Consider the following 27,417-nt stretch of genomic DNA (forward strand, 5'->3'; position numbering starts at 1 on the left):
CAGAGATAAAAGACTGGTCTCTATGTGGTTATTTAACTTAATTGCTTTTTTGAAGAATTGTAATTAAGTCAGCAAATAAAAATAACAGCAAAATTATGGCATAAAACTTTCCACCCTAAACCATGAGTACTCATTTAGGAGATAGAGTTTGCTGTTGAGAATTGTTTTTACATTTAAAAGGCTTGGGCAGTAAGATGACACAGAGGGTAAATGTGCCTGACCCAAGCCTGATGACCTAAGTTTGGCCCCTGGGTCCCATATGGCAGAGGAAGAAAATATAATATTGGCTCTACTTTTAGCTAGACTTTCATTGACCTCTTTTTATGCTTAAGATGCAGTATCTGTCTCTCTCTTTCCTCTCCCTCTCCACACACACATAAACATATGCATGCATGAAATAAATTTAATTAAAAATTTTTTAATATTATATTTTACTGGCTGGAGGCAGCTCAGCAATTAAGAGTACTGGCTGCTCTTGCAGAGGATAGGGGTTCCGTTCCCAGCCACAGCTGTTAGTAAACTCCTGTTCCAGAGGATCTAACACCCTCTTCTGGTTGTCTGTGGGAACCAGGCATATATGTTGTGCAAATGCATATACACAGACAAAATACTTATATACCTGAAATAAAAATAAATAGAATCTTTTTTAAAAGGTTGAATATCTTTCTTAGTAATCAATATATTAATATTTCTCACTTTAATTAACTTCATATATTAGTGAGGTAAGCATACTTCCAAATGAAATTGCACAAGGAAATATAATTTAATATGTATTTAAGTAGGATATTTGTATAAGATGTTTGTAATATCAGAAGTGCTCAAGCTGGCCTCAAGACTTGAAGTTACAAGTGTGTGTTACCATAAATAGTTTGTGTAAGAAATCTCCCCCCATTGGTCTTTGTAGAGTTGGCTGGCCTTGAACTCATTGCGTAGCTGAAACTGACATTGAACTCCTGCTCCTCCTGCTTTACCATCCAAGTGCTAGAATTGCAGGCATGGACCACCACACCTGGATGAGTTTGAGTCTTTTGCCTACAGGTATGGCAGTGCCAGTGTAAGCCAGCACTTGTGGGACTGGAGTTACAGCATAAGCTTAGAATTGAACCCAGATTCTCTTCAGGAGTAGCCAAGCCATCTCTTTAGCCCCGAGCTTATAAGGGTTTTAAAGAAAAGTTGTCCTGAGCCGGGCATAGTGGTGCACACCTTTAACCCCAGCAGAGTCAGAGGCAGGTGGTCTACGCAGTTCCAGGACAGCCAGGACTGCATAGTGAGACCTTGACTTCAAGAACAAAACAAAATTAAACAAACAAAGAGAAACTTCCTATGAAAGAAGGGAAGGAAGGAAGAAAATGACTGAGTTAGTGATTTTGAAAGTCTGTGTGGAGAAAGGCTGTGGGAGGCCTACTGGAGGGCAGGCATCTGATCCTCTGGCATACCGTGTTCCTCTGCTGCCAGAGCTGCTGCATGCCCAGCAGGAGAGGCCAGCTGAGTTGTTGGAGCTTTTTTCCCTCCTTTTCTTGACCCTAACCTCCTTACTACAGTTTTTATTTCTATCATCTTCGCTACTTAGATTTCCATTTAGAAGGAAAAGAATAGCAGGATGTGGAGGCACATACTTATAATCCCAGCAATGGGCAGGTAAATAAATAGATGAATGAAAATGAGTGGACTGGGCAAGGCACTGGTGTTGAGGGTAGATAGTTCTTGTTTGTATGTATATTTTCATACATAGGTATAGTTAAGATTGGTGGGTTTTAATATCAGTTCTAAGTCATCCGTTACATAAACAATGAAGTACTTTGTTGAGCTCGGAGGAATTGATAGTTTGGACTTCTTGTGAATAGAGGTGTTTATGCCAGGAAGTCTTGTGCTCAGGATCTGTAACCCAATTCCACATCCTGCTAATTTCCATTTCCCAGTGGCCTTTCTAAGGACCTGGCCAGGATTTGTTCTCATGTCTCTTTGTTATTCTTCATGCTATGAGGAATTTAATATTCCTTTTAGAATCCTCATACACATTCTACCACTTAATTTTTTATTTTTATTTTTGGTTTTTTTTTTTTTTGGAGATAGAGTTTCTCTGTGTAAGCCTGGTAGTCCTGGAACTCACTCTGTAGACCAGCTTCAAACTCAGGGGTCCGCCTGCTTCTGCCTCCCAAAGGCTGGGATCAAAATCATGCGCCACCACTGCCCGGCTATACCACTCACCTTTTCCTTTTTATTAAATTTTGATTCTAGTGTGTCTTTATATGATATATGTATGTGGTGAGTGCATGTTGGGGATCAGAGGACAACTTTGTAGAAACAGTTTTCTTCTTCGATGTTTACATGGGTTCCAGAGATTGAACTCAGGTCATCAGGATTTTGCAGTAAATCCCTTTACTCATTGGGCCATCTCGCTTGCCTGTGTATTTTTTATTTTTTTTTAAAGATAGGTATTATGTAGCCTAGTCTGGGAACTAACTGTGTAGTAGAAGATATCCTTGCACATCTGATCCTTCTGCCTCTACCTCCCAAGTGCTGAGATTATAGGCATGTACCATCATTCCCAGTTTTATGCAGTCCTGGGCATAGAATCCTGTGTTTTATGCATGCTGTGTGCTCTGTCAAGTATTCTATATACCATCCTCTTCCTTTAAAAAAATTGCATTTATTAATTTTATGTGTGGATGTATATGTGTGTGTGCCCATGTTACATGCACATGTGTGGAGGTCACAGGACAACTTGCAGGAGTTGGCTCTCCCCTTTCACTGTGAAGGCTGCAGTGATTGATCTCATATTATCAGTTTTTGTTGCAAGCACCCTTACCTGCTCAACTATCTTGCTGCACGCCATCTCTGTTTTTGAGACAGGATCTTGATATGAAGCCAGTCTAGCCTCAAATTTGTATCATCCTGCTTCAACCTTCCACCGAATTCTTCAATTACAGATCTCACCATCCTCAGACTGGCCTACTACTAGATTTTTGGTACTGTTTGTTAATTGAAAGTAGGGTCTCACTGAAGTATTATGTCCCCACTCCCTAACTACTAGTGTTTGTTCAAAGTTTCTTCACCTCAAGCTAGGCATGGTGGTATATGCCTGTGTTCAGTATAGAGGCAGAATGACCAAGAGTACAAGTTCAGCTTTGCAGCAAAATAAAATTGCATTTGTTATCATAGAGAATGTGATTTCTACTTACCAAGTATTTACTACCTAGGTGAGCTGTGGGACAGATTATCTAGCGTTGAGTACAAAGGAAACGGGGACCCATTTTCTTCCAGTCCCTTTAGGTAGCAAACTATGCATGTAAGAAATTAATGGGAGCAGCAGTGGTGGTGCACACATTTAATCCCAGCACTCAGGGGGCAAAGGCAGGAGAATCAGACTTGAAGGCCAGCCTGGTCTACAGAGCGAGTTCCAGGATGGCTAGGTCTACACACAAAGAAACCTGTCTCAAAAAAAAAAAAATCAAAAGAACAAAGACAACAAAAAGAAAAGAAATAGATGTGGCTGGAGTGTAGCTCGAAGATCAAATGTGCTGTGGGTTGAATCACTAGCACAGAGGAGAAGGAAGAGGAAAGGGTCGGGGAAAGAGCAGGAAAGATTAGTATCAGCTAGTGCCCTGAGGGTCCTTGTGAAAACAGCCATCTTTCCAGTTAGCCAGCCTGAAAAATGCTTGTCATCTTCAGTGTTCCTTTGTTCCTGGGCTTGATCCTGAATCTTGAAGACCTGTGAATCTGTTCCTTTTGTTGTACTTCAGCCTTCTTCACTCTTATCTGGAGAAAACATTATTTCTCTCTTTGTCTTCTTGTTTTCATTCCTCCTGATGTGTAGCTCCTAACTGAATAGTCTTCCCCAAGCTTTCTGTGCTGGGTGTGGAATGTAGAGCCTCTTGTTATATTTCCAGCTACTGTAGTTTATTCCTTCAAAAGTTTTTGATGGCTCAATATTGATTTTTAGACATGAATCAGAAATCCCTTAGACAAATGTGCTGTTTTTCCCGATTATCTTCCTATATTTATTCTTTCTCTCTAATATATTTAACACAGCTCAAATGTCCCAAGTGTTATCCAGGGCATATTATTATCTGATCTCTGGGCTTTGGTTTCATTCTCAAAGGAAGGATTGGGAACACATCAGTAGTATTAAGTCATATCAAATTAAATGCTGACTCTTAAATGATGAGGTCTGCAAATGTATTATATTAGAGTGTGTGCATAGATGCACATGTCTGTGCATGTGTTCCAGGGTAGGTTAAAGGAGAGCTCTCAGATTTTATCATTGTAATCCTAGTATCTGGGTGAAAGAGACTTCAGAGATGAGAGCTCTTAAAGCATCATCTGCAGCTGGGCCTGGTGGCTCAGGCTGACCTGGAACTCATAGCAGTCCTCCTGCCTCACCCTTCCAAATGTTGGGATTTCAGGTATGCACTGCTATATCTGACTTAAAATTTTTTATTATATTTTTTTGTTATTCATTATTTGTATGTATGTGTGCTAGAGTTTCTATTGCTGTACTAAAACATCGTGACCAAAAGCAACATGGAAAGAAAAAAGTTTATTTCATCTTGCAATTTTCATATCATAATACATCATTGAGGGAATTACAGGACAGAAGCCTGGAAGCAGGAACTGAAGCAGTGGCCATGGCAGTTGCTGCTTACTGTCTTGTTCCTCATAGTTTGCTCAGACTGCTTTCTTACAACACCCAGGACCATCTGCCCGGGGTGGCACCATTCTCAGTGGACTGAGCCCTCCCTCATTAATCAGGAAAATATCTTATAGGCCAATGTTAAGGGGGTATTTTCTCAATTAAAATTTCCTCTTTCGCCGGGCGATGGTGGCGCACGCCTTTAATCCCAGCACTTGGGAGGCAGAGGCAGGCGGATCTCTGTGAGTTCGAGACCAGCCTGGTCTACAGAGCGAGTTCCAGGACAGGCTCCAAAGCCACAGAGAAACCCTGTCTCGAAAAACCGAAAAAAAAATAAATAAATAAATAAAATTTCCTCTTTCCAGATAAGTCAAGGTTTATGTCAAGTTTACCAAAACCAGCTAGTCCAGTGTGTGTGCGCATACATGCACGCATGTGTGTGGTCATGAGAGAGACAGAGAGACAAACAACTGAGAACTTTTTTTGTTTTGTTTGTTGAGACAGGGTTTCTCTGTATATCTCTTGCTGTCCTGGAACTCACTCTGTAGATCAGGCTGGTATCAAACTCACAGAGATTCACCTGCCTCTGCCTCCCAGAAAACTTTTGGGAATGGGTTCTCTCCCACTCTCAGCCTCTTGAATGTGTTATGAAGAGACTGGGCATGGTCAGGAACACCTGTAATCACAGCACTTGGGAGGTTGGGAAGGAGGCTCACTGCAAGTTGAAGACCAGATTGGACCACGTAATAGGACCCTGTCTCAGAGGACAAGCCATACATCATGGTACAGTCCTGTAAAAACTGCATTTGGGAAACAGAGGTGGGGAGATTAGGAATTCAAAGCCATCCTTAACTACATAGTGAGTTCCATTACAGCCTGGACTACAGAGTGAGATGCTGTCACAAATCAACCAAACAAAGAACAAAATAAGGAGGGTTAGGGTAGCTAGAAGTCCCAAGATGACTTCCGTACAACAAAGACCAAGTTGTCTAATGAATATAAGGGTTATGAGTTTCAGAAGAGGTACTGAACTTCAGAATGTGAGGAATATAATACACATTTCTTGATGTTTTTGGCAAGGTTCGAGAAACCATATTCAAAAGAGTTCATGATTCTGTTGGTGACTTTGAGAAAAACTGGTGGTGGACATAAAATAAGTAAAAATTTTGAAAGGCAAAAAATTATAGAAGAAATAAAATGTAATTGCATTTCAGTGGCTGGTCTAATAATGACTATAATCAATTGTAGTATAAATGCTGAGTTTCATATTTCCCCCTCTCAATATTAGTATAAAGGAAGTAGTTTGAGTGCCATAGCCTCACTCAGCTTTTCCTCTTTGAAGTTTGTTGATAAGATCAGCAATGGCTGGGGCTGGAGAGATGGCTCAGCAGTTGCTGTTCTTGCAGAGAACTATGATTTGGTCCCCAGCACCTACATAGCAGCTCACAGATATTCACAACTCTGGTTTCTGGGGACCTGATGCCTTCTTCTGACCTCTGCAGACACCATACACATGTGATGCACATGCATAAGTGCAGGCAAAATGTCATACACATAAAATAAAATAAGTAGATCTAAAATATTAAAAGTAAAGATTAGCAGTAGCAGTATATGTCAGGTTCATAAAAGTAAATAAGAGATGAGTAAAGGAGCCAGGTGGTGCAGTGCACGCCTTTAATCCCAGCACTTGGGAGGCAGAGGCAGGCGGATCTTTGTAAGTTTGAGGCCATCCTGGTCTACAAGAGCTAGTTCCAGGATAGGCTCCAAAAGCTACAGAGAAACCCTGTCTTGAAAAACAAAACAAAACAAAGAGATGAGTAAAGGCCAACTGTGTTTGCTCATGCCTGTAATCTGTATACTCAGGAGGCTGAGACAGTTGGCTCTCCAGTTTGAGACCAGCCCAGGTACTAGTAAGATCTACCCTTACCCTCCCCACACCCAAATATGAATAAAAGAAGAAATAGCTGAAAAACCATATTGTAATTCCATCCGTGGAATAGTCTTCAATGTAGGTGGGCAAGATAGAGGTCTGTTATTTTCATTATATGCTATTTGATTGTCTGTAAGTATGTACATGATGGACAATGTTGGCGTGCTAACAATCCAGACAGAGCTGATCGTAGCTGAGTCCTTGTGATAGCAGTGTAGGATGGCTGTGGGTATGGGTTTGATACCCAGATCAGCATAAACCAGACGTGGTAGAATGGCTCAGCCAGCAGGCAGTGATGGGATTAGAGGTCCAGGGTCACTCTCAGCTACGTAGTGGTTCAAGGCCAGCCTAGGCTAGTCTCCTAAGCTGGTCAGAATTCTTGACATCATCATCATTCTTACCTGTGAATTACTTGAAGAAGTGACTATGCTTGTTTCTATAATTTAGTTTTTTTATCTCCCTGAATTGTGCCTAATGAATATGTATAAGCAGTAAAACAAGAACAAACCCCCCAAAATGTTCCTAACAAACAAACAACTCTGTCATTTGCTAGTTGTGTGCCTTTGTGCAAGCCACCTAGTCTGTTTTCAGTCTCCTTGCCTGTAAAACGGAAATAATAACATTTAGTGCCTACTACCAATGCTTCTGTAAGGGTTAAATGAAGTAATCTATATGAAGTTTGCATTTGACTCATCTTTTATTTTGAGTCAGGGTCTTGCTATGTAGCCTACGGTAGGCTTCAGGTTTGTCTGAGTGTTCCTATTGCTGTGAAGAGACACCAGGACCACGATAAACTCTTAGAAAAAAAACATTTAATTGGGGTAGCTTACAGTTCAGAGAATCAGTTCATTATCATCATGGTGGCACATAGCAGTGTGCAGGCAGACATGGTGCTGGAGAGGTAGCTGCTACATGTCGATATACAGGCAACCAGAAGTAGACTGTCTAACTGGGTGTAGCTTGAGCATAGGAGACCTCAAAGTCCACCTCCACAGTAACACACTTCCTCCAACAAAACCACACTTTTTCCAACAAGGCCACACCCCCTAATAGTGCCACTCCCTTTGAGGTTCCCATTTTCTTTCAAACCACCAGATTCCACTCCTTGGCCCCCAAAGACTTGTAGCTATATCATAATGCAAAATTGCATTTGTTCCAACTTCAAAAGTTCCCATAGTCTATAACAGTCTCAAACTCAAAAAAAAAAGTCTAAAGTTCAAAATCTCTTTTGAGATTCATGCAATCTTTTAACTGTAATTCCCTCTAAAATCCAAAATCAAAAAGTAGATCACATAATACTTCCAACATATAATAGCACAGGATATACATTACCATTCCAAAATGTAGTGAAAGGAGCATAGTGAGGAAATACTGAATCAAAGCAAGACCAAAAACCAGCTGGCTCTGGCATCTTCGATATCTTGGGATCTCCAACTTTACAGCTTCACAAAATGGCCTCTGTAGGCCTCTATGCAGGGACCCTGACACATATCTGGCCTCAGTGGCTTCCCTTAGTCGTGAGGGCAAATTTTCATAGCCCCTTTCTCCTGTCCATAACTCTAAAACCACGTGGCCAAAGCTGCCAAGTTCCACTGATTGCTGAGACTAGAACATGGCCCTCTCCTTCATTTATATCTTCACCAACTTTTTTGTTTTGTTATATTTATTTATATAGTATTCAGAAAAGGGCACCAGATCTCATTATAGATCATTGTGAGCCACCATGTGGTTGCTAGGAATTGAATTCAGACCTCTGGAAGAGCAGTCTCTTCTCCTGAGCCATCTCTCCAGCCCAACTTTCTTGTTCTTGATGGTTAGATTAGGCTGGCCTCAAACTCAGAGATCTGCCAGCCTCTGCCTTCCGATTGCTGGGATTAAAGGTGTGCACCACTAACACCCAGCTCTAAACTTTTCTTTGATTCCTTTTCACAAATTGGAAATTTAGCTGGGTGGGATCTTGCCATTAGGTCACCACTCACTTTATTCCATTTCTTAATCTGTTATCCACTTATGTCCTCGAACACAGGATTTAGCTCTATTCCACTTCCTGGTATCTCTTTTCTCAATCTGTCCTTTTATTGAGACAGGGTTTCTCTGTGTAAGAGCTCTGGCTGGCTGTCCCAGAACTCAACTTGTAGACTAGGCTGGCCTTGAACTCACAGAGATCCACCTGTCTCTGCCTACTGACTGCTGGGATGAAAGACAACGCCACCACCGCCGGCTACATTTTGTATCTTTATTTGCTCAGCTTGCTCCTTTTCATTATAAATCTTCATCAGCGTTACCACTAATAACCACATGACAGTGGCTAAACTAGGCTGTTTTGAGATTTCCTCTGCCAACAGAATTAATCCAATACTCTTTAGCTTCAGATAGACTTTTCAGACAAGGGCAAAAAGCAGTCACATTCTTAACCAAAATATCACAAGAATGATCTCTAGGTCACATATTAATTTTCTCTTTTCTGAGCTCTCTTGAGCCAGCGCCCCACAGTTCAAATCGCTCTTTACACCACTGTCTTCCATGTTCCTACTAGTGTGACTAATTAGGCAGAGCTTAAAGCAGTCCCCTGCTTTCCTAACCTGAACTTCCAAAGTCCATATTTCTCCAATTAAAAATACGGTGTGGCCTATCACAGTAATACTCTAGTCTCTGGTTCCAACTTCTTTCTTAGTTAGGATTTCTATTGCTATAAGGAGACACCATGACCACAGCAACTATTATAAAAGAGAACATTTAATTGAGGTGACTCACTTACAGTTCAGAGGTTCAGTACATTATCATCATGGTGGGACATGGCAGTGTACAGGCAGACATGGTGCTGGAGAAGGAGCTGAGAGTCCTACATCTTTGCAGGCAACAGGAAGTGGTCTGAGGCACTGGACTTTGAGCATATATGAGACCTCAAAGCCCATCTCCATAGTGACACACTTCCTCCAACAAGACCATACCTAGTCCACAAGGTCACACCTCCTAATAGTGTCAATCCTTTTTGGGCCATTTTCTTTCAAATCATCACAAAGTTGAAACCCCTTCTTCCTCCACCTCCTGGTTACTAGGGTAACAGGCACGGACCCCCATGCTTTGTTTGTGTTTGACATATCCTTGTATTCAGCAAATGTTCTGTATCAACATTGTTCTTGTCTGAATTCCTTGAAGAAAGGGTCATCAAGTCTACTATTTCTGTAGCTCTTTTGTTCCCTTCGTCTGGCTCTGGGGGCACTACTCAATAGCTTAGTGGTTTGATCCCCAGTATGACAAAAAAGTTACATGATACAAGCAGGCTAGCTTGAAGTGTTGTTTTGTTTTGCGTTGTTTTGTTTTTTAATATAATTTCCTATTTTGGCACCTGTATTTTTGTGATATTTTAATTATTTGTTTTTTTTTTTTTTTGAGGCATTGTCTTCTAATGAATGACTCTGTCTCAAAGGAATGGGTAGCATTTCTGTGGCTGACTTCTAGGGTTATCCTCTGGCCTCAATGTGCACTTGCATACACCGGTACCCAAACACACATATGCTCATATATACACAAGTATACCCACCCATATATGCATGTACAGGCAAATCCTGGCCAGAGAGGGTTGAAGGTAGTGGCAGACATCTGTAATCCCAGTGTTTGAGATGTGAAGAGAGGGAGATGGTGAGTTTGAGTTCAGTCTGTGTGCACACCACCGCCATGGTGATGAATAGGAAAGACGCAAGACTGAGCCAGCTCTGTTGTGTCCTGTGTGAGGTTCACCCGAGTTTTCCTGATGAATACTCATATCTGGGACCTTGCATAACCAGTTCTCCATGATGTAATATATCCAGTGCACATTTGAACTGTGTAGTAAAGCTTTACCCAAGGGAATTACTGCCTTTTTATTGGGCTAGAGTCATAGTTTCTTTGGAGACTTGAAATCTGTGTCATTACTCTCTTCTACCTCCTCCTCTTCTTCTTTTTTTCTTTTCTTTTTTTACTTTTTTTTTGTTGTTGTTGAAAAAAATTTCTGCCTCCTCCCCGCTTTCTTCTTTTTTTTAAAGTTTTTTTTTAAAATATTTATTTATTATGTATACAATATTCTGTCTGTGTGTGTGTCCGCAGGCTAGAAGAGGGCACCAGACCTCCTTACAGATGGTTGTGAGCCACCATGTGGTTGCCGGGAATTGAACTCATGACCTTTGGAAGAGCAGGCAATGCTCTTAACCACTGAGCCATCTCTCCAGCCCTCTTCTTTTTTTCTGTTTTGTTTTTTGAGACAGGGTTTCCATTTAGCCCTGGCTTTTTTTTTTTTTTTTTTTTGGTTTTTGGTTTTTGGAGCCTGTCCTGGAACTAGCTCTTGTAGACCAGGTGGGTCTCGAACTCACAGAGATCTGCCTACCTCTGCCTTTGGCTTCTTTTTGTGGACCAGACAGGTCTTGAACTCAGAGATCCGCCTGTTCTGCTGTAATTAGAAGCAGGGCCTGGAAAGATAGCTCAGCAATTAAGAGCACTTGCTGCTCTTGCAGAAGATCAGGGTCCTTTTTTTTTTTTTTTTTTTTTGGTTTTTCGAGACAGGGTTTCTCTGTGGTTTTGGAGCCTGTCCTGGAACTCTTGTAGACCAGGCTGGTCTCGAACTCACAGAGATCTGCCTGCCTCTGCCTCCCGAGTGCTGGGATTAAAGGCGTGCGCCACCACCGCCCGGCAAGACCAGGGTCCAATTCCCATCATGAAGGCTTGCAATTGTAACTCCAGTTCCAGGGTATCTGATGCCCTCTTCTGGCTTCTGTGGGCATCAGGCTCTCATGTGGTGCACAGACATAGATGAAGGCAAAACACCCATATACACAGCATAAAAAAATTAAACTTTTTAAAACTAAAAAATAGCATGTCAGGTTGAATCCTTTTCATGTTGTCATTTTTTTTTGCTCTGTTTTAAATAACTTACTTAGTACTTGACAATTTCATACATGTATATTATATTTTGATAATATTCATCCCCCCCATATTGTATCATTCTGATAATGAGTCTTGTGCTTATATTTTTCCTTCTTTGAGAACTGTGTATTTAGAAGGACCCACCTCATAAATTAGGGTAACCCTCCTCATCTCCTCCACCTGTTTCTTTAGCTGGGTATTGAACCTAGAGCCAGCTCTACTATCGAGAGCACATTCTCAGTCCATTTCTGTTGTAAAGTAAATTCACTGGTAATGTTAACCACACCACATTCCCCAATTCCAACTTTTTTTCTGGAATAAAGAATTTTCTCAAGTTTAGTCCAGGCTGGTCTTGAATATCATAATCCTGCTGCTTTTGTCTTTTGTATATTGAGATGATAGGCAAGCACCACCGTGCCTAGCACGCAGTTTAATTCTGTCTGTAACTTACATTTGCTCCTCTTGCTTTACAGCATTTGTAGTTTCTGGGGATTAGAGTTTGGTATCTCTTGGGGGCTATTAGTCATCTACCACAGTATCTCATTAGGAAAACATTTTTGAGCAAGTTCCCCTGTGCTACTATTAACTCATAATTAAATATTAGTAGAGCTTGGCCTGGTGACTGGGTGAGGTGACTCAGTGGTTAAGAGTGCTTGTTACTCTTGTGGAAGACTTGGCTTTAGTAAGCTCACGTTGGCAGTTCACAGTTATCCCTAACTTCAGTTCTAGAGATCTGACACCCTCTTTTGACCCCCATAGGCTCCTGCATACATATGATGCACACATATAACATGTAAGCACACACACACATAAATTTTTTTTTTTTAATTTTTCGAGACAGGGTTTCTCTGTAGTTTTGGAGTCTGTTCAGAAAACTAGCTCTTGTAGACCAGGCTGGAGATCCACCTGCCTCTGCCTCCCAAGTGCTGGGATTAAAGACATGTGCCACCACTCCCCAGCCATAAAATAATTTTCAAAATACTAGTAAATCTGAATTCTCTTTTTACATAAAACTTATAATTTCCCTCCAATAACTAACAGATGATCTTGGTTCCTTCCCCTGTTGGAGGCTTACAGGGCCAAGGTCAGGTCTTGTTTTGGAATAAGAATTTTAAATTTTAATTAAATTTAAATAATTTACTGAACACTAACAATAAACAAGGCTACCAGTCTAAGTGGGGTTAATTATTATATTAAAGAAGATCTCCTAGCCTTAAAGGTTAGTTTCTTATTCCTATCCTGGTGTGGTGAGGTTGGGTAGAAGTACTCCTTTTCTGCTAGGACAAAACCTCAAATTCCTCCACTGGATCTTCTGCATCTGCTGATGGATGGAGAAAGCTTAGAGAATGACGTTGAGGTGTTCTGGTCTAGGTATGGCACAAACTGCCCACATACCATGGTAATGACCAAGCGTGGTGGGGAGCTCTGAGGATTGAAACTAGGACCTTGCGTACAGTAAGCGAGCAGCCTGCATCCCCAGCCCTCTTTTTAAAGATTTTTGTGTATGGGTGTTTCTGGAGTTATGGAAGGTCATAACTTGGGAAGTGAACCCTAGATCCTCTGGAGAAGCAGCTCATTCTCTTACATGCTGAGCATCTCCGTAGCCCCAACACTTCTCCCTTATTTTTTATTTTTTTATTTTTTGGTTTTTCGAGGCAGGGTAGCTTTGGAGCTCGTCCTGGAACTAGCTCTTGTAGACCAGGCTGGCCTCGAACTCTCAGAGATCTGCCTGCCTCTGCCTCCAAGTGCTGGGATTAAAGGCGTGCGCCACCACCGCCTGGCTTTCTCTCTTATTTTTATTTGAGACCTAATCTCAGTAAATTGTCTAGGGTGGCCTTAAAATAACTCTGTTCATTGAATTTACAGTCTTCCTGCCTCAGCTCTCTGAGTAGCCAGGGATTTCAGGTCGGTGCCAGAAGGTTCAACCAATTTAAGGAATTTGATGATAGAACATGTGGTCACGCTGTAGTACACCACTCAAAGAGATTCCCCTGCCTCCACCTCCCGAGTGAATGTGCCACTGCTCCTGACTTATTTATAGATGTTTTTAAGGATTGGTAGAATTTTTGACAAGCAGGTTTTAGACATACTCATTCAAGTGATAGTGTAAAGTATGAGAACTCTGAACATGTGTGGGAGTGGCAATTATATAACCACAATAAAGAGTGTGCAGGTGGATGCAGTAGGAGATAAGAGGCCGAGCCAGAATATTCAGACCTTTTGTGCTTTTTTGTTTACTAGTTTTTGTTTTGGGTCTTGGGAGACAGAGTCTCATGGCTGGCCTTGAGCTTCCAGCGGCTCTGAGAATAACCTTGAGCTGTTGTCCTCCAAGTCCACCTCCCAAGGACCATGCCACTGTGCCTAGCTCTTTCAGACCTTTGAGTAGCATGCTGAGGAATTTGGACTGTAATCAGGGGCCATAAGGTTTCCAGTAACCAGAAGTTCAGTAAGAAAAGGGGCTGGGTTTTTTCATCCCTAAATCTTTGGATTTATTTAATTTCTTATTTTATTTAGTTTTTATTTATTTTATATGTTATGTGTTTTGCCAGCGTGTGTGTGTGTGTGTGTGTGTGTGTGTGTGTGTGTGTGTGTGTGTGTGTGTGTATGTGTGTGTACCACACGTATGCCTGGTTCTCAGAGAGGATATAAGGTGTTAGATCTCCCAGAACTGGAGTTACAGATGGTTGTAAGCCACCATGTGGATGCTGGGAACAAAACCCAGGCCCTCTGAAAGACTAACAGGTGCTCTTAACTATTGAGCCAACTCTCCAGCTCTTTAATTTCTAGTTTTATGTGTATGGGTGTTTTGCCTGTGTGTATGTGTGTGCGACCGCACACACGTGTGTATGTCCATGTGTCCGTTCCAGAAGAGGGCATTGGATCTCTGATACTGAAGTTACAGATGGCTGTGAGCAGCTGTGTGAGTGTTGGAACTTGAGCCCAGGTCCTTTGGAAGAACAGCCAGCTTGCTTAACTGCTGAGCCCAGTTATTTATAACTCTAGCCCCTTACTATTTTTTATGAGTATGAGTGTGTTTTGCCTGCTTACATGTAAATGTGTCACATGTATGCAGTGTCCACAGAGTTCAGAAGAGGGTGTTAGATTCCCTTATTAATGTGGTTATAGATGATTATGATGCTGGGAACTGAACCTGGGTCTTCTGGAGGAGCAACCACTGGTCTTAACCACTAGATAGATCATCAACCCCCGTAAAAAGTCTTTTAAAAGAAATAAGGTATGGGGGCTGGAGAGATGGCTCAGCGGTTAGGAGCATTGCCTGCTCTTCCAAAGGTCCTGAGTTCAATTCCCAGCAACCACATGGTGGCTCACAACCATCTGTAATGAGGTCTGCTGCCCTCTTCTGGCCTGCAGGCATACACACAGACAGAATATTGTATACATAATGAAAGAAAGAAAGAAAGAAAGAAAGAAAGAAAGAAAGAAAGAAAGAAAGAAAGAAAGAAAGAAAGAAAGAAAGAAAGAAAGAAAGAAAGAGAAAAAGAAAGGAAAGAAAGAAAGAAGAAAGGAAAGAAAGAAAGGAAAGAAAGAAGGTAGAGACTGATAGGAGAGAGACCTAATGTTGGTCTCTGACCTCTGTGTACACACACACACACACACACACTAAATATAAAATAAGATACTAATTCTCTTATCAATATTAGTCAATATGTAATATAAAACTAAAAATAGGGAAATTGAGCCCTCAGTAAAATTTTAAGCACTTACCTAAGAACATACTCCCAAGGCCAGGAATCCCAGGCCTTTAATCCCGGCACTTGGGAGGCAGAAGCTGGCAGATCTCTGTGATCTACAGAGATCTAGCCAGCCTGTCTACATAGTGAGAACAAGGACAGTCAGGCTACATAGTGAGACTCTGTCTCAAAGAAAAGAACACACTTCCATCCTGAGTCAAATCAGTAATGCTAGCTGGCATGATTGAGGTGGGAGTAGGAAATCATTCGGAAGCTAGGTGTGGTGGTACTAGGTGTGGAGCTCACCCTCAGCTACGTTGCAAGTTCAAGGTCACCTTGGGCTATGTAAGACCTTTTCTCAAAACAAACAAACAAAACAAAACGGAGCAGAACCCTAAAACAAAGAGAAAGAGGGGAAGAACAAACCAGGCGGAGTATAATTTTGAGTGCCTCCAGGTGAGACTGCCCTCAGACTGAAGTCCTACCGCCTCAGCCAAGGTGCTGGAGCTGCAGGCCCCTGCTGCTGTACCCAGTGCTTTTCAAGCTTCAATGTGGAAAGGAACCTTTATTGACTGTTTGTTTGTTTGTTTGTTTGAGATAGTCTCATAGCACAGGCTCGCCTCAAAATTGTGTGTGTGTGCCGGGCGATGGTGGCGCACGCCTTTAATCCCAGCACTCGGGAGGCAGAGGCAGGCGGATCTCTGTGAGTTCGAGACCAGCCTGGTCTACAGAGCTAGTTCCAGGACAGGCTCCAAAGCCACAGTGAAACCCTGTCTCGAAAAACAAAAAAAAACAAAAACAAAAAAAAACAAAAACAAAAATTGTGTGTGTGTGTGTGTGTGTGTGTGTGTGTGTGTGTGCGCGCGCACGCGCCAACCAAGCTACGTTCTCAGCCCTATGACATCATTTTCATTGTGGTAGTGTTAGTCGTCTGTGTAAGGAATGAGGCAGGAAAGGTCAGGCAGAAAAGCAAAACAGTGTGGCACAACTGAGATACAGTGATGCCGAAGTGGGGTGAGAAAGAAAGCACAGAGGAGATTGTTACATGGCCTACACCCATCTGAACAGGCTGTGCACCTCTGAGAATGTAGAACTTTAGTGCCTGACTTCTTTATAAATCAAGGTCATTGTGGCTTTCCGGCCTGGTACCTGCCTCAAAATCGTCTGTCTTTTTCTGTGTGCCTTTTTGAGACGAAGTCTCACTGTATAACGCTGGTAAAATGTTCTTTCTTGCTGGGCAGTGGAGGCACGTAGTTTTAATCCCAACACTCAGGAGGCAGAGGCAGGTGGATCTGAGTTCAAGACCAACCTGGTTTACAAAGTGAGTTCCAGGACATCCAGAGTTATACAGAGAAACCCTGTCTTGAAAACAAACAAGCAAACAAAAAGTTCATTTTTATGAAACATTACTAATTTGGTGATTATTACTTTCCAGTTAGTAAATGCTTATATAGAACACTTTATGTGTTCAGGACTGTACATGGAAACAAATTAATTGGGATCTGTATTTTCTTAAGGAGATAATTGTTATGAGTATTGTGTATGTAACTATGTGCATATGTGGAAGCCAGAGGACAAATAGGTTCTCTCCTTCCACCTTTAATGGGTTTCCAAGGATGAAATTCAGGTCATCAGGCTTTTAAAGCAAGTGTTCTGTCTGTTGAGTCATCTTACCAGCCCAAGATCTGCACGATTGTTTGGTTTTCCCTCCCTCCCTCCCTCCCTCCTTCTCTTCCTTCCTTCCTTCCTTCCTTCCTTCCTTCCTTCCTTCCTTCCTTCCTTTCTTTCTTTCTTTCTTTCTTTCTCTCTTTCTTGATATTCATGTAGAAGTCAGAGGACATTTTGCAGTAGTCTGTTCTTTCTTTCCACCACATTGGTCTTGGAGATAGAACTCAGGCTGTTAAGCTTAGTGGCAAGTGCTTTTACCCACTGAGTAATCTCACTAGTTCAAACTCTGTTCTTTTAAAAGCTTGCTTATATTCCAAGTGGGGGAATCAGTGATGTTAAAGATTAACTATACTAAACTGGGCGGTGATGCTGCACGCCTTTAATCCCAGCACTTGGGAGGCAGAGGCAGAGGCAGATGGATCTCTGCGTTTGAGGCCAGCCTGGTCTACAGAGGTAGTTCCAGACAGCTAGAGTTATTAACAATAACAACAAAACTATACTTTCTAGAGAGTACCATGATCGTTTCTGCTTCAGCGTGTCTGTAGGAATTCGGCAATAGTAATATTCCTGTTTTGGTTGTGAATAGAACATACACACAGTAATGATGATGATGATAATAAATAGATAGATAGATAGATAGATAGATAGATAGATAGATAGATAGATAGATAGATAGATGAATGAATAAATAAATAAGTATGTGATGGAGCCAGTAGTAGTCTGGCTTCAGACTCAGATGACTTCACGTAATGCCAACCAGCAGTTATTCAAAGAAGCGGGGGAAGTGCTGGCAGTACTGTGGAAAGGAGAAGGAAGAGCTATGATGTTAATCACCTAAGTCATGGGATCGTTTATGGGGAAGATGAAATTTTAGCTGATCTTGGAAGGGTGATTTTCAGTACTGTCTTAGTCATTGTCTTGGTTAGGGTTTCTGTTGCTATGAAGAGATACCATGACCATGGCAACTCTTAAAGGAAAACATTTAATTGGGATGACTTGATTACAGTTTCAGAGGTTCAGTCCATTATCATCATGGTGAGACATGGCAGTGTGCAGACAGACGTGGTGCTGGAGAAGTAGTTGAGATCTGCAGGCAAAAAGAGGGAGGGAGAGAGACTGGGCCTGGCATGAACTTTTGAAACCCACTCCCAGTGACAAACTTCCTCCAACAAGGGCAGACCTTTTAATTCTTCTCAAATAGTACCTGTTGTAATTTAAAAAGTGGCAGGCAAGAGAAAGAAGCCATGCGACAGAGCTCACGTGTAGGGATTTTTTTATTAGGGGAAGAGTAGGGAGACTGCCCTCTGGGAACAGGAGCAGCTGAGAAGAGAAAGGGATGGGGAGACAGGCAGAGAGAGAGAGAGAGAGAGAGAGAGAGAGAGAGAGAGAGAGAGAGAGAGAGAGAGAGAGAGGAGAGAGGAGAGAGAGATGGAAGGTGGGCAGGGCCCTTTTAAAAGAGGCCTTAGTGAATGTGCACAGGAGGTGCTCTTGGTGGCTGCAGCTGAGGATGCATCCTGTCAGGACCCCAAGGGCAGGCCAGTACAGACGCCTGAATACTAACAGTACCACTCCCCATGACTAAACATTCAGATATACAAGCCTAGCCAGGTGTGGTGGCACATGTCTTTAATCCCAGCACTCAGGAGACAGAAGCAGGCAGATCTCTGTGAGTTCTAGACCAACCTGGTCTAGAAGAACTAGTTCCAGGACACGCTCCAAAGCTACAGAGAAACCCTGTCTTGAAAAAAACAAAACAAAAACAAATATACGAGCTTTTGAGGCTATTCTTACTCAAACTGCTACAAGTACATACATTCAACTCAAGGAGGGCACTTCAACTATTAATAAATTCCTAGGTCATAAAAGCCATTCATGCTAGTTATTAAATCTTGGATTACAGAGGCTAGAGAGATGTCTCAGTGGTTAAGAGCACTGACTGATCTTCCAGAGGACCGAAGTTCAATTCCCAGCACCTGCATGGTGACTCACAACAGTCTGTAACTACAATTCCAAGGGACCGAGTGCCCTTACACAGGTATACACACAGACAAAATACCAATACACATAAAAAATAAATAGCCAGGTGGTGGTGGCACACACCTTTAATCCCAGCAATCAGGAGGCAAAGGCAGGCCGATCTCTGTGAGTTCGAGGCCAGCCTGGTCTACAAGAGCTAGTTCCAGGACAGGCTCCAATGCATTCTTCATTACATCACTCATTACAGTTGGGGGACAGAAACAGAAGAATTGTCAATACAATCTCAAGTGAAGATTTCCTATTTTATTATTATTTTGTTTACCTTACTTTGCCTTATTTGGCAATTCTGCGAAAGTGAATCTAGCTGAGTGCTATACCACTGAGCTACAGGCCCAGCCTTCCCAAGCTGTTTTAAAGGCTTGTTATCTTCCCTCTCCTCCATTGTACCATTGCCTTTTACTTCTAGGTATGCTGCACCAGACATTTAATGAAATTCATCAGTTTGACATCTTTAAAACTTTTATTACATAAATTACATTTATGAGACAGATAGTGTACATATGCTGTGGCATATGGAGGTCAGAGGATACTCTCTAGTTAGGGTTTCTATTGCTGTGAGGAAGCACCGTGACCGAAGAGGAGGTTGGGGAGGAAGGGGTTTAGTTGGTTTACGCGTCTGCACTGTAATCCCTCATTGATGGAAGCTAGAACAGGAACTCGAGAGGAGCTGATTTAGAGGCCATGGAGCTTGCTCAGCTTGCTTTCTTATAGAGCCCAGGACCATCAGCCCATGGATGGCATAATCAACAGTGGTCTGGCCCTCCGCATCAATCACTAATTAAGAAAATGCCCTACGCACGCCTTTAATCCCAGCACTCGGGAGGCAGAGGCAGGCGGATCTCTGTGAGTTCGAGACCAGCCTGGTCTACAAGAGCTAGTTCCAGGACAGGCTCCAAAACCACAGAGAAACCCTGTCTCAAAAAACCAAAAAAAAAAAAAAAAAAAAAAAAATGCCCTACAGCCAGATCTTATAGGGGGATTTTCTTAATTAAGGTTCTCTCCTTTCAGATAACTCTAGCTTGTTCCAAGTTGACATAAGACAAAAACCAGCACAGATACCCTGCAGGAATTTGTTCTCTCCTAACATCATGTGGACCCTAGGGGTCGAATTTAGGTCATTGGGCTTGGTGGCAAGTGCCTTTACAGGCTGAGCCCTCTTGCTGGCCTCAATTTAGCATCGTATTCAAGATTGAGGTGGTACAAGGACTTCACAGATACTTCATGTTTCCTATGTCTGGGTAACTCAACTAGTTTTTCCATATGAATTTTTATTCTTGTTCATTTTGTTTGAAAAAAATCTGTTTTGTTTTTCAGGTTCATGGGTGTATGTGTACATCAAGGACAGTTGCATGCACTTACAGAGGTATGACTTTCATAAGTGTGCTGAAGTAATTTCTTTACCTTTGTTTCAGCATCTGTGATCTATTCTACTTATGTATGTAGGTAAGATGCATATGCAATTATATTTACACCAACATGGCAGTGTGTTTGTGTGTTGCCCTGGGACAATAGCCTTAGCTCCTGTGCTCTTATGTTCCCTCGTACTATTTGGTGAGCAGCCTGAGAACAGGAGTGTTCCAGTATAAAATTTGGTTCTTGTTTCCTGGATTTCTCCCTTCCAGGTGAAAAGATGTTATAGCTTGACTGCAAGCCCTTTCTTGGTAACAAATTCCCAGACTACCGGAAAGTAGTGCTGTGTTCTGGAATCAACTGCTCTGGTTTTCTGGTCCTTCTCAATACTTATTGGAGTCAGTAATTCAGATGAATGTGAGCATTGTGATATGGTCATCTTGGAAGACCATAGTATCTCTCTCAAATGAAGGCTTCTTGAAATCAGGTGCCATGTTAGTAGCCGCAGAAAATGCTTGAGTTCTTCTTGGCAGAAGATTTCTGGAGTCTAGGTTGAATCTGTCTGGATTGGTCCCATTTATGTTCTTTGTTTTGTTAAGACAAGGTCTTGCTATGGAGCTTCAGCAGGTCTTGAGTTGAAATTTCCCTTGCCCCAGTTTCCTGAACGCGCAGCCCCATACCACCACACCAGACCCCACATCTGTATTTTTCTTTCCTGTATTCTTTTAAAGATATATTTATGTAGTTTATGTATATGGATGCTTTGTCTGCATGTAACCAGAAGAGGCCATCTGATCCCATCATAGACAGTTGTGAGCTGCCATGTGAGTACTGGGAATTGAACTCAGGACTTCTGCAAGAACAGTCACTGCCCTAAACCACTGAGCCATCTCTAGTCCCAAAACAAGCTTCCGCCGGGCGATGGTGGCGCACGCCTTTAATCCCAGCACTCGGGAGGCAGAGGCAGGCGGATCTCTGTGAGTTCGAGACCAGCCTGGTCTACAGAGCTAGTTCCAGGACAGGCTCCAAAGCCACAGAGAAACCCTGTCTCGAAAAACCAAAAAAAAAAAAAAAAAAACAAGCTTCCCCCGCCCAATACAGGGTTTCTTGGTGTAACAACTCTGGCTGTCCTGGAACTCTCACTGTAGACCAGGCTGGCCTTGAACTAGATCCTGCGTCCCTACTACTGGGATTAAAGGTGTGTGCCACCACAACCTGGCTCTTTTCCAGTATCTTAATTTTTATATTTTATTATTTGTGTGTGTGTGTGTAGCCACATGTGGGTCACAACTTCAGGTGGAATTCAGAGAACAACTTTCAGGGGTTGGTTCCCTCCTTATACTATGTGGATTTGGGTAATCCATCTCAGATTGTTGGACAAGGTGACAAGTACCCTTAACCACTGAGCTATCTCACTGGCCTAATTTTTTTTTGTTTTTATTTAGTGTGTGTATGTGTGTATATCTCCATTCATTAGCAGCTCATTAGTAATAAAAAAAACTACAAGGCAAAGACTTGGTCGACTTACTTGGTGACTGACAAAAGCTATAGGTTGTCAAAGTTTGGCTTATCTCTTAAAGGTACAGCTACAAAGGTTACAAAGGGAAGAAACTAAACCAATGAGAAATCTAAGGAAGAGGCAAAGAATATGTGTACTGTTTTACATTTCTTAGATGTGATTAATAATATCTGGACATAGTCAGTTAACAGCCTTTTCTATCACCCAAATCACAGGACCTAGACAAAAGCAGTCTACTAAATCTAAACTCTTGCATCAAAAACTGATACAGAGCCGTGCCATGGTGGCACACACCTTTTATCCCAGCACTTGGGAGGCAGAGGCAGGCGGATTTCTGTGCATTCAAGGCCAACCTGGTCTACAAGAGCTAGTTCCAGGACAAGCTCCAAAGCTACAGAGAAACTCTGCCTTGAAGAAAAACAAACAAACAAACAAACTGATACAGAGTGTTAATTGCTATTTTGAGTCAGAGTAGGGAGGTGCTGGTGAAGGAAGCTTAGGGCAACATAGGTGCTATTGACCTCTTGAAGATAGATAACAAGGACAGATATGTTATATGACATAACAAGGGCAGACCCCTGCAATATTATAGCGGGAAGTCATCTTCCTAACCATCCACAAATATATGTGTGGATGTAATCATGAGATTACATGTACACATTATGAAAATGCGTGGTAATGGGGGGATATCATAGCTGTTATTGCACAAGTGAAATTACAGATGAAAGCAACGGTTTTCAGAGTCAGTGGCCCTCAGGCCCCGCCTGGCAGGGCTCTTCCAACAGAGAGCCATTTGTCTGGTGGGTTGACATCTGAATTATCGATTTTCTATAAGCTGTAATTGCATCAGGGCCCACAAAGCTTCTCACAAATGCTTCTGACACTAGGCATACCTTTAATCTCAGCACTTGAAGGCAGAGGCACCCAGGAGGATCTCTGTGAGTTCAGGGATAGCTTGGTCTACATATGGAGTTCCAGGATAGTCAGGGCTACCTAGAGATAGTCTGTCTCAAAAAAAAAAAAAAAAAAAGGTAAAGAAAAAAAAAAAACAAAAAGGAAGGAAGGGAGAAAAAGAAAAAGAGGCTCCTAAGCATCTAGGTTTGACAGTCATTATTCTAGAATATTTTCACATTTCTCATCAAGAATTACCAAAGCTTAAAGTGAAGAAACTTAGGAAGGAAACTTGTTAATGGAATTTGCAAGAGTAATGGTTTCCTGTTGACTTGGTGTTTGATAATTGTTCTTTTTTGTTTTGTTTTGTTTTGGTTTTGGTTTTGGTTTTTCGAGACTGAGTTTCTCTGTATTTGTTCTTAATACCTTAAGAAAGAAAGTTCCAGGGCTGGAGAGATGGCTCAGCAGTTAAGAGCACTGGCTGTTCTTCCAGAGGATCTGGGTTCAATTTCCAGCACCCATATGGCAGCTTACAATTGCCTGTAACTCTACCTCCAAGGATCTGACTCCCTTGCACGGTATACATGCAGGCAAAATACCATAAATAAATCATAAAAAAAGAAAGTAAGTTCCATGTGCCGCAGGCATGTTCTTCTCTCAGTTACTGAAGGCTAGAATGTACTAGGTCAGGCCAACCCAGCACTCAGGAGGCAGAGACAGGCCTGATCTATATAGTGAGTTATAGGCTAGCAAAGACTACATAGTGAGACCCTATCTCAAAAGAAAAAGAATATAGAATGTTTTGCTTCTTTTCTTTCTTCTTCTTCTTCTTTTTTTTTTGGATTTTTCGAGACAGGGTTTCTCTGTAGCTTTTTGGTTCCTGTTCTGGAACTAGCTCTTGTAAACCAGGCTGGCCTCGAACTCACAGAGATCTGCCTGTCTCTGCCTCCCGAGTGCTGGGATTAAAGGCATGTGCCACCACTGCCCTTTTCTTTCTTTTTTGTAATTTTTTTTTGAGACAGGGTTTCACTGTATAGCCTTGGCTGTCCTGGAACTCACTTTGTAGATCAGGCTAGCCTCAAACACAAAGATCTGCCTGCCTCTGCCCCCTGAATGCTGGGATAAAAGGTGTGCACCATCCCCACCCAGAATGTTTTGCCTCTTATGTGGCCAGAAGGATGGAAAGAATGCGGAGGAAGTCAAAAATGCAAATTTTGACATCTTGATTGCCTAGGTTTGAGTCTGTTGAGCCTCCATGTTTTCCTGTCTTAAATGGAAATACTAAGAGTTTCTGCTGCAAGGAGCATAGAAGAGAGTAAAGGAACCAAGGTCTAGAGTATTTTAGCTTTAATAGCAGGGAGGATAGACTCGGGAGCTTATGGGGAAGGAGGAAGCAAAACTGTTGGTCGAGAATGGAAAAGGAGTTTCAAGGAGAAGGGAGTAATTAAATGTGACATGTTGCTGATAACGTGGATGACCTAACTAGGATAAAATAGAAAATGCTCAAAAAAGAAAGTGCCTTGTATATAATAATTGTTGCATGCTAACTGTTGAAACTCATATTTCTCACAGTGACAAGTCTTTCCTTTAAATTCCGGTTTGTCATTTTTTTTAATGTTTCCATTAATGTTAAAATTTGAAGAGCTTTTCATTGAATTATAATGTAACAGAAGATGCACATATATGAAAAGTATTGCTCACTAAATTTTTCCAAATGAATATGCTCATAATTTACACCCCAGATCTAGAAAGATTTTCTATATATTTCTGTTCTGAGAAGTGAACCTACACATTCTTTTTTATTTTTTGTTTGTTTTTGTTTTTGTTTTTCGAGACAGGGTTTCTCTGTGGCTTTGGAGCCTGTCCTGGAACTAGCTCTGTAGACCAGGCTGGTCTCGAACTCACAGAGATCCGCCTACCTCTGCCTCCCCAGTGCTGGGATTAAAGGCGTGCGCCACCATCGCCCGGCTTGAACCTACACATTCTTTAAAGGTTAGCTGGGCATGGTGGCTAGCATGTGGGAGGTGGAAACACGGGATAAGAGTTAGTCTGTTAGGGTAGTTAACTTGGGAAATTTTTGTTTGTATGGATTGGTGTGTGTAGTTTCTGAGCTGGCTTTGTCAAACTTATAAGAAGCCTTCTATAATTTTTGAGCTTAAGGTGAAAGGAAACTCTATGGGTTCAGTGACCTAACTCATGCATTATTTATAAAACGAGCAGCTAGATCCTGATTCCAGTGTCTTGGTGTGCTGTGTGCCAGTTGTCTCTTACTTACCTTGTTTTGTATGGCCTAGTACAAAGTATTCTGTCCTAATTTGCCTTGAGTTGGATGTCAGGCTGCCAGGTTGTCCTGTGTTAGGTTAACTTTGGCAGCAGAAGCTTGAGTGTCTGAAGTGTGGGGCGGTTCTGGGGACCTCTTGTGACCGTGGTAAAGGAGACTACTAAGAATACCCATTAGAATGGCCTCTTTGAGGCCTGGTGCTGGAGCACACCTTTAGTCCTAGCACTTGGGAGGCAGAGGCAGGTGGATCTCTGTGAGTTTGAGGCCAGGCTGGTCTACAGAGTTCCGGGACAACCAGAAGGTTACACAAAGAAACCCTGTTTTGAAAAACAAAAAAACAAAACAAAATAAAATAAAAATCCTCTTCAATTCAGAGATCCCTAAAGGACTAGCTATGGTGAGCACAAATGACCACCTATAAGGAGAGGGCTGGGATATAGCTCAAGGGTAGAGGCCCTAGGGTCACCCCTAGTGCCAACAAAACAAGGAAACAAAGCATAAACTGTAAGGGAAGATGTTTTTGGTCATAAACACTTTGAGTGAGTCTACTATGAGATAGGCACTTTGCTAGTCTTGGGTTTAGAATTTTAAAAGACCATTGTTTAGGGGGGCAGAGTAGCAAGCACCTATTTCTCGCTGGAACCCTTCCTCTTCTTCCTCTTTCAGACAGGTATGGTGGTACAAGTGGTACAAGCCTTTAGTCTTAGCACTCAGGAGGCAGGGGCAGGTGTATCTATGAATTCCAGACCAGTGTGGTCAACAAAAAAATTCAGGCCAGTAAGAATTACATAGCAAGATTCTGTCTGAAAAAAGAAAGAAAGGTAGATGAAGATACCAGACAAAACTATGAATACATCCTGACCTTTTCTCACTTCCCAGTCCTATCCTGCTCTTCTTTGTCTGTTTATATTTCTTTCATTTTAACATCTGTGATCTTCTTCTGTGCTTGAGTCCCTACTGATATTTTTAAAAAATATTTATTTATTTATTATGTATACAATATTCTGTCTGTGTGTATGTCTGCAGGCCAGAAGAGGGCACCAGACCTCATTCCAGATGGTTGTGAGCCACCATGTGGTTGCCGGGAATTGAACTCAGGACCTTTGGAAGAGCAGGCAATGCTCTTAACTGCTGAGCCATCTCTCCAGCCTCCTCTACTAATATTTTGTAGCTGGTTTTCCTGCCTCTATTATTTATTTATTTTTGTTTTTGTTATTTTGACACAGGGATTCCCTATATTGCTCTGTCTGTCCAGGAACTCACTATGTAAACCAGGCTGGTCTATAACATAAAGATCCACCTGCCTCTGCCTCTTTAGAACTGGGATTAAAGGTGTGAGTTACTATGCTCGACTTTCTATTTTTTCTTGACTTCATTTTGGGCTACCCTAATTATCTTCATGTCTCATAACTGATCATTAAATGCTTCTGTTTGAAATTTGTTTAGCATTCTAGACCATGTATAATCGTTTCAGAGTATGATCCCTCCTTTAGTTAGGTGGGTGTTTTTGCTGTCTTCTATAAACCCTGATTTATAGCCATTGTATTTTAACAGACTCATCCTAGCTTCTGGGTGGTGAGTAACTGAAAAAGGGTAAGAACAAAAGCAGGAGAAGCAGCTAAGAGGCTTGTTCAGTGAAATCTACAATGGAGGCATAGGGTGCAACTCAGTGATAGAGTGCTTGCCTTGTGTTTGTAAGGGCCTAGGTCTGATATCCAGCTCTGAAAAAGAAATTGAACTGGGGATATAGCTCAGTGGTAGAACCAGATATCACCTCTACTGCACAAAAGAATGATATGCAATAAAAAGACCACGAGAAAAAGATGAGAGATGATGATACTTGGACCAGAATGGTAGTAGTACAGCTGGTGATTCTAGATTCATTTTGCAAGTAGAAAACAAGTTTTCCGCCAGGCAGTGGTGCATGCCTTTAATCCCAGCACTCAGGAGGCAGAGACAGGCAGATCTTTGTGTGTTCGAGGCCAGCTTGGTCTACAAGAGCTAATTCCAGGACAGGCTCCAAAGCTACAGCGAAATCCTGTCTCAAAAAACCATTAAAAAAGAAAAAGAAGGAAGGAAGGAAGGAAGGAAGGAAGGAAGGAAGGAAGGAAGGAAGGAAGGAAGGAAGGAAAGTAAGTTTTCCTAACACCCTGTGTGTGGGGTGTTAAAGAAGTCACAGGTAACTCTGAAATTTCTGTTCCAGATACCTGAAACACAGCTGTAGTGAATGACAATGGGGAAGACAAGAGAAGGTACAAAGTGGAAAATTAAAGGAGTCAGTTTGGGGACTTGGGATGTAACTGAGTTGGTGGAATGCTTTCCAAGCTTGCTTGAAGCCCTGGGTTCATGTGCCCAACTCTGAATAAATCAGGCTTGGTGGAAGACATGTTTAATTAGCATCTAGGAGGTAGAGGTAGAAGAATCAGAAGTCCCAGGTTACCCTTGGATACATAGTAAGTTTAAGGCTAGCCTGGAATACGTGAGATCCTTTCTCGAGAAACAAATAAACAAGCAAGG

At 42.0% G+C, this 27,417-nt stretch overlaps 1 protein-coding gene across 1 annotated transcript in view; it reads left to right on the forward strand.

Annotated features, from left to right (window-relative positions):
- Tesk2 (testis associated actin remodelling kinase 2) overlaps positions 1–27,417 on the forward strand; it is a 105,560-nt gene that overhangs the window by 52,400 nt on the left and 25,743 nt on the right. Inside the window, exon 4 of the mRNA XM_075946416.1 lies at positions 20,174–20,222. Within this exon, the coding sequence (XP_075802531.1) occupies positions 20,174–20,222 (49 nt within the window). The remainder of the gene's footprint in view (positions 1–20,173; positions 20,223–27,417) is intronic.

Source organism: Microtus pennsylvanicus, chromosome 13 (assembly GCF_037038515.1).
Source record: "Microtus pennsylvanicus isolate mMicPen1 chromosome 13, mMicPen1.hap1, whole genome shotgun sequence".
Taxonomy (NCBI): domain Eukaryota; kingdom Metazoa; phylum Chordata; class Mammalia; order Rodentia; family Cricetidae; genus Microtus; species Microtus pennsylvanicus.